Source organism: Paroedura picta, chromosome 15, assembly GCF_049243985.1.
Source record: "Paroedura picta isolate Pp20150507F chromosome 15, Ppicta_v3.0, whole genome shotgun sequence".
Classification (NCBI taxonomy): Eukaryota; Metazoa; Chordata; class Lepidosauria; order Squamata; family Gekkonidae; genus Paroedura; species Paroedura picta.
Genome location: NC_135383.1, coordinates 30,461,643 through 30,474,162, shown reverse-complemented (window position 1 = coordinate 30,474,162; position 12,520 = coordinate 30,461,643). Strand labels below are relative to the sequence as shown.

Genomic DNA, 12,520 nt, shown 5'->3' with positions numbered 1-12,520 from the left:
TCCAAGGAAGTCAGCATGGATTTGTCTCCAACAGGTCCTGCCAGACCAACCTGGTTTCCTTTTTTGACCAAGTAACAGGTTTGCTGGATCGTGGAAATTCGGTTGATGTCGTTTACTTGGATTTTAGTAAAGCTTTTGATAAGGTTCCCCATGATGGGCAAAATGGGCAAATGAGAACAAGTGTAAAGTTCTACATCTGGGTCAGAAAAATGAAAAGCAAGCCTACTGGATGGGGGATACGCTTCTAGGTAACACTGTGTGTGAACGAGACCTTGGGGTACTTGTGGATTGTAAGCTAACCATGAGCAGGCAGTGTGATGCAGCAGTAAAAAAGGCAAATGCCATTTTGGGCTGTATCAACAGAGGCATCACATCAAAATCCACAAGATGTCATAGTCCCATTGTATACAGCACTGGTCAGACCACACCTGGAGTACTGTGTGCAGAGGAGAGGACGCGCAGTAATGGGTTTAAACTACAATGATATAGGCTAGATATCAGGAAAAAATTTCAGTCAGAGTAGTTCAGCAGTGGAATAGGCTGCCTAAGGAGGTGGTGAGCTCCCCCTCACTGGCAGTCTTCAAGCAAAGGTTGGATACACACTTTTCTTGGATGCTTTGGTCTGATCCTGTGTTGAGCAAGGGGTTGGACTAGATGGCCTGCATGGCCCCTTCCAACTCTATGGTTCTATGATTCTATCTGTTCCCCATTTAACTCAACGACATCCTTATTAAAAGAACAGCTGGCAAATCTGGGTGGCAGGTTGACATGCACAGAGAGGTTGTTGAGAGGCATTTAGCTGCACTGGATGAGTTCAAATCCCCTGGTCCGGATGAAATGCACCCGAGAGTACTCAAAGAACTTTCCAGAGAACTTGTATAGCCCTTGTCCATCATCTTTGGGACCTCTTTAAGGACTGGAGATGTCCCGGAGGAGTGGAAGAGAGCAAATGTTATTCCGATCTTCACAAAAGGTAGGAAGGATGACCCAGGAAACTACAGACCAGTGAGTCTGACTTCTGTTGTGGTGAAGATAATGGAGCAGATATTAAAGAGAGTGATCTGCAAACATCTGGAACAGTGGTCAGCAACCTTCTGGCTGCTGTGGCTGTAGGGGGAAAGGGCGGCCTGGGGCACTGTGCATGTGCGGCTGCCCCAGCGCAAATGCGCATGCACGGACTTGCTGTGCGAGCGTGTCCGGCGGGGGCGCAAACATGCACGTGCGGCAACCCTGGGCTGATCATTCCAGACCTAGACCCCTCCTGGTACTCCTAGGGGCTGCCGTTCCAGTCCTAGCTCCCCCGTGGTGCTCCCAGCGGCCTCTCCAGACCCTGGCGGCACTTCCAGGGATGGTCTCAGGTTGCGTCTGCAGGGCAGCTCGGGGCTTCGTGGGGTCTGCCCTTGCCCTGCTTTGCCCTCCGCTCCGCCTCCCCTGCGGCTGTAGTGGGCGTAGATGTCAGTCTCGTGCATCGGCTCGTCCTCGGCTCACAGAGAGGCGACAAAGCAGCCATATCGGGCAGGGCCCACGCGGCCAAGCCCCGCCCCCGGAAGCCCCGGGCCTCTCTCGGACGGGGGGGAGGGGGGGTCGCCGTTCCTCGTCTCCGCCGGGGCCGCCCGGGCCTGTCCCGCTCGCCTCCGCGGGGCTCTCGAGGACGGCTGCGGCCGCGGGGCCTGACAGGGGCGCCCTCCCTCCCTCCCCGCCCGCCGGCCATTCCTCCGAGCGCCCTCCCTGTGGGGCCTGCGGAGCCTCCGGGGGCGGGCCGGATGTCGCGCGCCGCGGAGGAGCGGTTTCCGGGGGCTTTTCCGGGGGTTGCCTGGCAACCGCAGGCGGGAGACCGCGGAATCCACGGCCCTGAAGCGCAGGCGCCGGCTGGAGCGCCGCTTCCGCACGTGGACTCGGCCGCGCCCCAACTACAACTCCCGCAGGGCAAAGCGCGCGGGGGCGGGGCCGGGGGCGGAGCCGGGGGCGGGGCGGGCTGTCGCCGTGGCAGCGCGGAGGAAAGCGGCGGCGGGGCGGCTGTAGGGCGCGGGCGGCGGGGGGGTGGGGGGCGCCGGTGTCCTCCCGATGGCGGGGGCGGGGGCGCTGGGGGCGGCCGGCCTCCACTTCGACGAGCTGAACAAGCTGCGCGTGGTGGACCCCGAGGTGGCGCAGCAGACGGCCGAGCTGCGCGACGAGTGCCAGGCCTTCGTGGACAGTCAGTGCCCCGGGGGGGGGGGGAGGGGGAGGGGGAGGGGTTCTCCCGCCGCCCCCCGCCGCCCCCCCCCGTCCCCGCGGGGCCGCCCCGTGCTCTGCCCCCCCGCGCGAGGAGGAGCCGGGCCCCGCGGGGGGGCTGCCCCGAAGCGCCCGCTGACTGTGGCCTCTTTTGCAGAAATCGCCGAATTTAAGAAAACGGTGGGCAACTTCATGGAGCTGGTGGATCAGCAAGCCAAAGCAGCGGAAAGCGAGAAGATCAAGGTAAGCGGCCTGCAGCCTCCGCAGGGGGAACCTGACCCGGTCCCAGGAGCCAAAGCTGGATCGGTCCGCGGGTTCTCCTCAGCCGCCTTGGAGAAAGAGGCACACAGAAGAGGCCGCAGCGCAGAGTCGCTTCCTCAGCCAAGAAGCTCTTGACAGTTAACAAGATTCCTCATATGACTGGGCATTTGCTTATCTCGTGAACTGTCATCCCAAAGGCATTCAGAGCGGTTCCCCCTTCCTTTGTCCCTGCGAGGTAGGTTAGAGGGAATGCACGTGACTGGCGCAAAGGCCGCCAGCAAGATGCCCGACAAGCAGGAGTAGTTCTGACAATCCAGGTCCATGTTCAACATTCCCCCCTCTACCCTGCAGTTCTTCATGTATGTACTTGCCAATAGCTTCAGGTGGCGGCTTCTTCTGCCATATTGTGTGGATGCAATGGCAGGCTGAGGAAGACGTGAAATAAGCAAAATGCCAAGCTGGTGGGGGGTGCTTTGACCTCCTGCTGAGGCCGGCCCCTCCACACCCCACCCCACCCCACCCCAGCAGAGGCAGCCTCTTCTGAAAGCATGCTTTCCCTGATGCACAGAGTGTCTTTAGAAAGGGTCTGTTTCACAACTATGAATGTGTATATATATATGGAGATTGAAAGCTGTGTGTTGTTCATTTAGTGAGAGTTCTAATGATCTCGTTAATTCTTGGGACAATAGAAACAAGAACAAATGTGCTGAACCTGAGAAGCCCCCCCCCCCCCCCCGCCCTCCTTTCCACAGGCAATAGGGGCCCGAAACCTGCTGAAATCAATCACGAAGCAGAGAGAGGCTCAGCAGCAGCAGCTTCAGGCACTAATAGCTGAGAAGACAACCCAACTGGAAAGGTGCGGAGGGGTTCGAGGGCGGGGGAGGGAGTCCTCAGGCTCAGTTCCAACCATTCCCCCCCCCCCAGCACAGCCACACTCAGCCCCTGACCCTCCAGTCCTGGCCTGCAAGGAGTGGCTCTCACGTGGCAGCCACACTTCGGTGCCCTGTCACACTTTGAGGGAGCAAGCAGGGAATTGGAACAGCGCATCAAGAATCCAAAGAGGCCTCATAGGCGCGGGCGGGGTGAAGAGTGGAGACCTCTAATCTGGACATCCAGGCTTGATTCCCCTCCCCAACATCCAGCCAGTTGGGTGTCCTTGGGTTGGTCACAGTTCTGTCAGAGCTCTGAGCCCCAAGGTGATTGTAAGTCCTTTCAGGACTCCTTTGGGGAATGAAAAGCGGGAATAAAAAACAGCTCTTCTTCGTAACCAGTGTGCCCCCTTCAAGAGTGGCCAAGCAGTGACACTAAGGCAGTCTCCACAAAGGGCTCTGCTGCCCCCCAATATAGCAGTTCTCCTTAAGCAGCACAGCTGATAGCAACTGATGAATGTTGTTTAATTGCCTTTTACACCCTGAAATACATAAGAGGCTCCTTCTGCAGTTAATTCAAGTGTCTGTCTTCCAATGCAACCTGCTAATCATTAACTCTCCTACCCATAGGTATCGTGTGGAATATGAAGCTCTTTGCAAAACAGAAGTGGACCAGAATGAGTTCATCGACCAGTTCATTTTTCAGAAATAAAAAGAAGTCAGCAGCAATAGACTGGGGAAACTTGAACCATTCCTGCACCCTGATGATTCCCACAATGAGCTATTTGCAGTGGTCAGGAAATGACCCCTGAGTCACACCTAGAAAGGCAAACGTTGGAGCCTCACTGTCAAAGGAATTTCCATAGAGGGAGGAAGAATCACCCTATTCTTAAAAGAAAGCTTGACAGATTGAAATATTCAGACTGTGTTTAGGTCAGGACTATCACTGCTGCAGTTAATATGGCTCCCTGACATTTGGGGATTTTTAGAAGAAAGTGTCATAAATCAGGGACATAAAGAAATAAATTATTGTTTTTAGAAATGCCTCCTTTATTTTTGCCAGTGGCACTTGGAAGATGTCAAGGTTGGTTGTAATCCCTGCTTTGAGAGCATTTGCAATGAGGCTTCTGTTTTCTGGCATTAGTCCCTTGGGGCCATGGGCAGGCCACCCGACCTGGATGCAGAAAAGTGGCACCAGATCACTTGGCTCAGCAACAGTCCGAGCTGTCAAGGGCCTGCCAGTGCTGACTAGGCCACAAGCAGGGGGAAGGTGAACAGTGTGGCTTGGCCAGTGGACCCAGCTGCCTTCCTAATGGTGCCCAAAGGTGTCCCTTGGTTTGGCTCCCTTCTAGGGCATCTCCCCAGAGGTAGCCCCCCCCCCATCTATTGGTCCATGCAACAGCCCAAAACATGACCCCTCCCCCCAATCTTCTCTCTGCTTCACACGGCTGAGGCCACCCCCGTGGCTGCACACACCCATGGCCCACGCAGTGCTTCTTCAGGCATGTCTCCTCCTGCCAGCCAACCTGCTTGAAGATTATTTGAGGGACCCTTTCCTGTTGACTCCGGAGGACCGGAGAGTTCCATAGCAAATAAGGGAAAAGGCATGGGAGAAACAGTGAAAATGGAATTTCTCTAGTTTTACGAAGTTAGTTGAAACCGGGTTTTTTTTGCTGAGTGCAAATGGTGGGAAAGCCTCAAGTCTTTGCTCAGTTTTCAGAGAGGGCATCTAATTTCTTGACGATGTCAGCCTTTACGGGTTGCAGTCTCCCATGGAAGCTGTTTTGCTGGAGAATCGTAGCTTCCGGGTCAGCAGTGGTTCTCTCCAACACACAGAAAGGGCTCTGACACAAGGAGCTGGGCTGGGAGGAGAAAGTGCAAGCTCAGGAGCTACTAGTGAGTGTTGCTTTCTCATAGTGTCTGAAGGTCTATAGGTTTCAGGAGAGTGGGGGCTGTTTGAGTGGTTTTATTGGTGGGGGACTGCAGCTAACTGCATCAGCGGATTTGCATTAGTTGGCCTTTTTGCCTGGGGCTGACGGCTAGCTCCACTCTCTGCTGGGTGGGCCTATGTGCTATAAAAGGCTCTTGCTTGCCAGAGTGCAAGCGCTAAAGGTGCGTGCCAAACTACAAAAGCTAAAGGACCCTTGGCTTGTGGATCAAGCTGGAAGGCTCTAAGTATTTCAGAATTTGCCGAAGGGGTCTGCTTCTTCCCACAATGGATCGAAGCAGCATACTTGGTGATGGACCTGAGGTTCTGACTGTTACTGTCTGTCTGGCATGTTTGTATTTTTACCTGAGGAAAACTAAATACACCTGCACCAAGTGCAAGTTAGTGGCACTGCTGGAGGAGAAGGTACAGAAGCTAGAAGAACGCCTGTCACCACTTTGTTCTATGATTCTATAAAGGAGAGTGAGCACTTTTTGGAGGGCAATTGGGAGACATAGGAAAGGTGTCTCACCCAAGACAAGAGGGCAGCAGATGGAAGAACGTTACCCAGAGGGGTTGAAAAATAGGGAGATATTCTGCCCCTCTGAAACTCAGAAATCGTTTCCAGGACCTGTCTATAGATAATGACTCTGGACCACAGGAACAAAGGCTGTTCCCGCCAACTCACCCAAAGCCCAGAAAATGTTTCATGGGCCCCTGGGGATGAGAGGACTACCTCTTCTGCTCCCCAACGCATTAGGACAAAGAGACGTGTGCTGGTAATGGGGGATTCCCTCTTGAGAGGAGTAGAAGCCAAACTGTGTCGACTGGAATTGTCTTGAGAGGTAAAGCCCAAGGACAGAGATCCCTTCCTGCTCATTCATGTGGGAACAAATGATGCAGCCTGATGCAGGGTGGAGGAAATGAAATGAGACTGCATGGCCTTGTGGCGGGGGGGGGGGGAGGACTTGGGAGCACAGGTTGTATTTTCATCAGTTCCTCCTTTTAATGGCCGAGGATTAGGAAGGGGAAAAATGCAGATAAATTACTGGCTATGTCATTGGTGTCATCAGGCAGGTTTGGGGGTTTTGGATAATAAATAGATCATGATGAGGTTCTTCCATCGGGAGATGATTTGCACCTCACAAGGGTGGGGAAAATGTAAATAGAAATGTCTTATCTCTTCTTTTAATTATCATAGAACCAAAACGGCCTCCAGATTTAAACAGTTTTCAAAGGTACTTTTCATCAGTGGTTGTTTTTCCAACTTAGTATTTGCTGATGATCTAGTCCTTCACTAGGATCTATTCTTCACAAAATTTAAACAATATATATATATTGGCCTTTGGCTCACAGGTATGGGGAAGTTTTAGTCCAAAGACTGTCCCAAAGAATTGTGTTCAAAGGGTGTTTGTAAATGGTTTGTCTCCTTCTTGGAGACAAGTGAGCAATGGAGTGCCTCAGGAATCTGTCCTGGGGCCTGTGTTGTTCAACATACTTATAAATGATTTGGATGAGGGAATAGAGGGGGTGGTTATTAAATTTGCAGATGATACTAAACTGGGAGGGGTAGCAAACACAACCAAAGACAGCAACAGAATACAGGATGATCTCGACAGGCTGGTAAACTTGGCTAAAATTAATTTTAATAGTGAAAAATGTAAATTTCTGCCTTACATAGGAAAAAATCAAATGCATTACTATAGGATGGGTGAGACTTTTCTTGGCAGTAGTATGTGTGAAAAGGATCTGTGGGTCTTAGTAGACCATACACTAAACATGAGTCAACAATGTGACTCTGTAGCTAAAAAGGCAAACAGGATTTTAGGCTGTATTTAAAGAAGCAGTGTCCAGATCATGCGAGGTGATGTTACCACTTTACTCCGCTCTGGTTAGACCTCACTTGGAGAACTGTGTTCAGTTCTGGGCACCACAACTGAAGATATGGATAAACTGGACTGTGTCCACAGGAGGGCAACAAAGATGGTGAGGGGTTTGGAGACCGATTCATATGAGGAGAGGTTGAGGAAGCTTGGTCTGTTGAGCCTGGAGAGAAGACTACTAAGGGGATCTGATAACCATCTTCAGATACTTGAAGGGTTGTCATATAAAAGCTGGAGCTTTACCTCAAAAGGACTACCACTTTGCAAAAAGGTTGGGCCAGGGCATTCAGTTCTAAAGAACTCCTCAGAAGGTTGCTTCTCTCCGACCTCCATGATTTCCTGGCTATTTCTCAGCATAAGAAACAATAGGATTGGATGGAGGCGCCCTTTTGGAGTGCCCACAGAATTGGATCCCCTGGTCTAATCTTTTTGCAACTTTATTTATGAGATTTTAAGGCTGCTCCTCCCCAATAGGGTCTAGGGGCTTCTTATCAGGATATAAAAAGCTAATACAGAACATCTAAAGCAACTATATACTAAAAACATTTTAACATTCTGGTTGCTCCATCCAACTTGGTGTCATGGTTAAGAGTGGCAGCTTCTAATCTAGCTAGCTGGGTTTGATTCCCCACTCCCCACATGCAGCCAGCTGGATGACCCTAGGCTCACCACAGCCTCTGCAGAGCTGTTCTGACAGAGAAATAATCTCAGGGCTCTCTCAGCCTCACCTACATTACAGGGTGTCTGTTGTGGGGAGAGGAAAGGGAAGACCATTTTGAGACTACCGGTAGAGAAATTTTATTTTGCTGCCTCAGACTATCAGTTATCCACCTGAATGAATATATGTATGTACTCACTGTATTTTCAAACGCATATATGTACTAGGGCTACTAGATGTCTCTTTTGGGGTTGGAGAGTTCAGAAAATGCCCTCATGGCATTCTAAAATCTCTTGAATGGCAATGAAATCCTCATGGCAGCTGTGAGGACATCTAGTTTGGCCCTAGGGGCAAAGCCCGTTGTATCCAAGAATACAATGGGCGCTAGAGCTTGGCAGTGGGAAGAGGAAGGGGAGTTGTTCTGTTATTATTCCTCAAATCCTTTGACAACTGCTTATGGAGCCAACTTGGCTTCCTTAGGCTCCTTCCATCTTTTCTTCTGGAGGGAATTGTTTGTGGTTGAGCCTTCAGCATTTCACTTTTAAGAAACTCCCAGCCCTCTTGGACTCCCGTCTCTTTAAGTCTTTCTGACCACGGGACTCTACGCAACATACCTTTAAGTCTGTGAAAATCAGCTTTCCTGAAGTCCAGTCTATACATATGACTACGGTTTTCTCTTTCCTGTGATTGAAAATTCCAAAAGCACATGGTCACTGCTACCAAGTGTGCCTACTACTTCCACCTCATCTACCAGTTCTTCCCTATTGATGAGAATCAAGTCTAAAATAGCAGAGCCCCTGGTTCCCCTCTCTACTTTCTGGGAAATGAAGCTGTCGGCAAGACAAGTTAAGAATTTAACAGAGTTTGCATTTTTGCTTGGGGCGGAGCCCTGCCTGGTATTGCCATGGATAGCCATCTGCTGGCTAGAACTCGATTCCTATGGGAGGGAAGGATTTCTGGTTCTTGGTGGAGACGCCTTGAAGACTGATGGAGGGCAAGAGTTAGTTATTCCCTTCTGGCCCAGGAAAGAAACAGAGACTTGTAGATAGAAGAGAAGTTCTCCTGGCATAGATGACAACTCCCTTGGCTGAGGCAACTCTCGTTCTTTATTCTCTTTATCCAACTACAGCAGAAGTTACAGGGTGTGCAGTTTGTTTAAGAATCTTTGAAAAAGAATAAAATATTCAAAACAGAGACAAATGAAAGTACTGAAGTTACTTCACTGGAAAAGCCAGGAGAGCAAAGAGCCACTCAAATTCCACAGACCGCTGTGTCTCCTGTCCTAATCCAGCTGGGCCAGAGACTGACAATGGTGGGATTCCTTGGCTCTGCCCTCAGGGACTGCCAAACAAGCACCCAACCTGGGAAGACGTCCTCCATGTTAGCCAGAACGAGAAGCCCGCAAGGGCAGCTAGAGATGCAGGGTGCCAAGAAAGGTGTCAAGCCATCACCTTGTTTCCCTCTGAGTCCAGGGACAGATCTGCCATCATGAACAACTCCCCACCCACCCAACAGCCCAAAGAACCTGGTCTTCCTCTTCGCCTAGTCCCACCCTCCACCCAGGAAGCTGCTAGTAGATCATTGTTTGTTGATTCAGCTTCTGCATCTGAATGATCTTGCCAAAGCCACCTCTCCCAACATCGTAATCTGTTCGGTATTCATCTCGAATCTATAGAGGAAGAAAACATGTGATAAAAACTGAGAGCAATGTCCGTGCCCAGACCTGTCAGGATGTGCTGCACCAACTGGGCATTTACTGGCACACCTTAGGAGCCAGCTCCACCTCGAGCATGTAGAGTACAGCACAAACGAAGGTAAAACCCAGAACCAGCCCAGGCCAGTATCTGTTAGATTCTTCAAATTTGTCTACAATCTTGTGTTCCTTACCTGGCCACCTGTCTTCCCACGGCCATACTGCCGTCCCTCCTTAAACCCGGTATCCCAATCTGTTCGGATCACGCGGTCATCCAGCCGTGTTCCGTTGATGAACCGCATTGAATGCTCCGCTTCCGTTCTTGTGTAGTATCTGGAATGTTACTATAAGAAAAGACTATGGGACTATTTGAAGAGCTGATGCTGGCTGTCCCAAAGCTAAGGAGGAGACGGGAGGAGAGCCGGAGGTCCCCAAAGCTCCCATCTCCTAATGCAAAGTGAAATAGTTCACAACTTATTACCACCTGGAGAATATTAAGTGCTATGCAATGCTGTTTCAAAAGCGAAGCAAGTCTCTTAGCCTGGTGAGTAGGAAACTGCCTCCCCCAAATAACCAATTTTACAGAAGAAGTTAGAAGAAGTCACTAGATTCAAGTTCAATCAATTTTAAACACGCTAGTTCATTCAGTTTTGTCTACAGAAATACAATCACATAACAATCACATTGTTATGTAAAAAGGAGCCAAAATCCCAGACCTTGTGACTGCAAGGGGAAGGGAGTTGCTAACTGCTCCAAGAATCCATGTAGAGAAACTGAAGCATGTCCAGAGGAGGGCTATGAAGATGGTGAGGGATTTGGAGACCAAGTAATATGAGGAATGGTTGGGGAGCTTGGTCTGTTGAGCCTGGAGAGAAGATGACTAAGAGGTAATATGATAACCATCTTGAAGGGCTGTCATATAGAAGATGGAGCAGAGTTGTTTTCTGTTCCCCTAGAGCAGAGGTAGTCAACCTGTGGTCCTCCAGATGTTCATGGACTACAATTCCCATGAGCCCCTGCCAGCAAATGCTGGTAGGGGCTCATGGGAATTGTAGCCCATGGACATCTGGAGGACCACAGGTTGAATACCACTGCCCTAGAGGGTCTGATCAGAACCAATGGGTTGAAATTAATTCAAAAGAATTTTTGGTTAAACCACCGGGTAAGAGTGATTCCTCAGTGTACCAGGCTTCCTCAGGAGGTGTTGATTTCTCTTCCTTTTCAAGTAGAGGCTAGATAGTCTGACAGAAATGCTGATTTTATGAACCCAGACAGATTGTGAGTGGGTGGGCAGGAAGGGATGTGCCAGTGCTTGTCTCTTGTGGCCCTTCCTTGTAGACCCACGGAATTGCTAATTGCCACTGTGGGATGGCACGTGAATTTCTTCCAGGCCAGGTTGGATTCTGGAGATTTTTGGTGGGGGTATCACTGGGGCATAAAATTGGGGTCACTGTGGGTGGGCATGTAGTTGTGAGTTCCTTCACTGTGCAGAGGGCTAGACTAGATGATCCTGGAACATAGCTGTATACATGCCCACCCAGGGCCCCTCCCCATCCATCCCCTCCAAGCCCATTATTGGCCATTTTGGGAGGGAAGAATGGGTTGACATGACAATATATGGTCATATCACCCAATAAACATTTAACAAATTCTAAAAACATATAAAAACTAGTTAACTCCCATCCATTCGAGAAACCCTTGCACGGCCATTTAGAAACCCCAGGGCTTCATGAAATCCTGGTTGAGAATTCCTGGCCTAAGGTCTATGGTCTCCCCCATTTGTTATTCTCATCTGCCCCGAGGTTGGGGGGCCACAATCCCTGCCTGGCCCCTGGGCTGCACACAGCGCCCCCACCCCCTCAGGGCCACCCTGTTATATGCCATTAGGCAAGTGGTTGTATATTGATTGGCAAGCTATAAATTGCTTGGTTGTTGATACAAGTTTACTGTTAGATTTGTTATATTTGAGGCAAGATGTTTAATGTAATGTATTGCTTTGCGAAAGTTACAATTTAAACCACCCTGCGCCCAATGTAAAGGTGGTATATAAATATAATAAATAAATATTTTTAAGGCAGGGCAGGATGCATGGAGAATGAAGACACAGTGGGAGCAGCCTTGCCTGCACTGCAGACCCAACAAAGACTGTGCTGCTTCAGGTAGAAGGTTCCACAGGGCAAGGCCACTACTGAGACAACTGGCAGAAAGTGTACAGTTTGTGGACCAGGGATAATTGCTGGGATGCAGACTGGAGATGATTGGGAGGATCATGTTGGGACGGGTGGTCCCAAAGACACGGGGGCACATTGAATTTGCCCTGTTGCCTGGAGCGTGTCCACAAGGACCACGTGGCTCCATCTTGTTCCACCCACAGTGGCCGTGAGTTGGCCTCTGAGTGAATTCAAGGTGCAGGTTTTGAGTTTCAAAGCCCTCTTTGGCCCGGGACCTCCCGCCACGGCCGCTCGCAAGGATACTCCACGAAGCAGAAGCCGCACGGGGTCATCTTCACCCGGTCCAGCCCCATGACGATGCGCTTGACGTCGCCGCACTTGGAGAAGAGCTCGTGGATCTGCTCCTCGGTGGTGTAGAAGGACAGGTTGCCCACGTAGACCGTGGTGGAGTTCTTGAGCGCCTTCAGCCGCTGCTCCCGGATGCCCTGCGGGGGGGGGGGAGAGGGAGAGGGAGAGAGGGACGCCGCGTCACGCCTGGACCCCCCCCCGGGACCCCCCCCCGCCCGGCCTCCGCCCCCCGCCCCACCACCACCCCCCCCCGCGCACCTTGTAGTGCTGGTCCCAGTACTCGCTGAGGTCGCACTGGGAGTCGCTGTTGAGGCCCCGCAGCGTCGTGCCCAGCAGCCCCGTCATCTTGGCCCGCGCCGCCGCCCCCGAGCCGCCCCGGCTGACGCGCACCAATGACGTCACCCGCCGGGCGCGGGAAAGCACATCCGGAACAGGGCGTGCCGGGGGGCGGGAACCTCCCTCCGCTTCCGGCCGGGGGGCGGAAGTCCAAGTCTCTCGG

General features: G+C 51.4%; 2 protein-coding genes across 3 annotated transcripts; one reads left to right on the top strand and one right to left on the bottom strand.

The window, feature by feature from the left end:
- Positions 1 to 2,003: 2,003 nt before the first annotated feature.
- Positions 2,004 to 4,383, top strand: IFT20 (intraflagellar transport 20). 2 transcript variants are annotated; one of them, XM_077312709.1, is made up of 4 exons: positions 2,028 to 2,194; positions 2,369 to 2,454; positions 3,225 to 3,328; positions 3,972 to 4,383. In XM_077312709.1, the coding sequence occupies exons 1-4, from the start codon at positions 2,065 to 2,067 to the stop codon at positions 4,051 to 4,053; spliced, it is 402 nt and encodes a 133-aa protein (XP_077168824.1). In that variant the 5' UTR covers positions 2,028 to 2,064; the 3' UTR covers positions 4,054 to 4,383. The 2 variants fall into 2 exon arrangements, with proteins under 2 accessions (XP_077168825.1, XP_077168824.1); XM_077312710.1 differs by lacking the exon at positions 3,225 to 3,328 and having other exon boundaries at positions 2,004 to 2,194.
- A 4,514-nt stretch (positions 4,384 to 8,897) lies between these two features.
- On the bottom strand, positions 8,898 to 12,515 carry NCBP2 (nuclear cap binding protein subunit 2). The gene is made up of 4 exons (XM_077312815.1): positions 12,280 to 12,515; positions 11,977 to 12,158; positions 9,697 to 9,835; positions 8,898 to 9,478 (listed from the first exon to the last, which is right to left on the bottom strand). The coding sequence occupies exons 1-4, from the start codon at positions 12,364 to 12,366 to the stop codon at positions 9,380 to 9,382; spliced, it is 507 nt and encodes a 168-aa protein (XP_077168930.1). The 5' UTR covers positions 12,367 to 12,515; the 3' UTR covers positions 8,898 to 9,379.
- Positions 12,516 to 12,520: the final 5 nt, after the last annotated feature.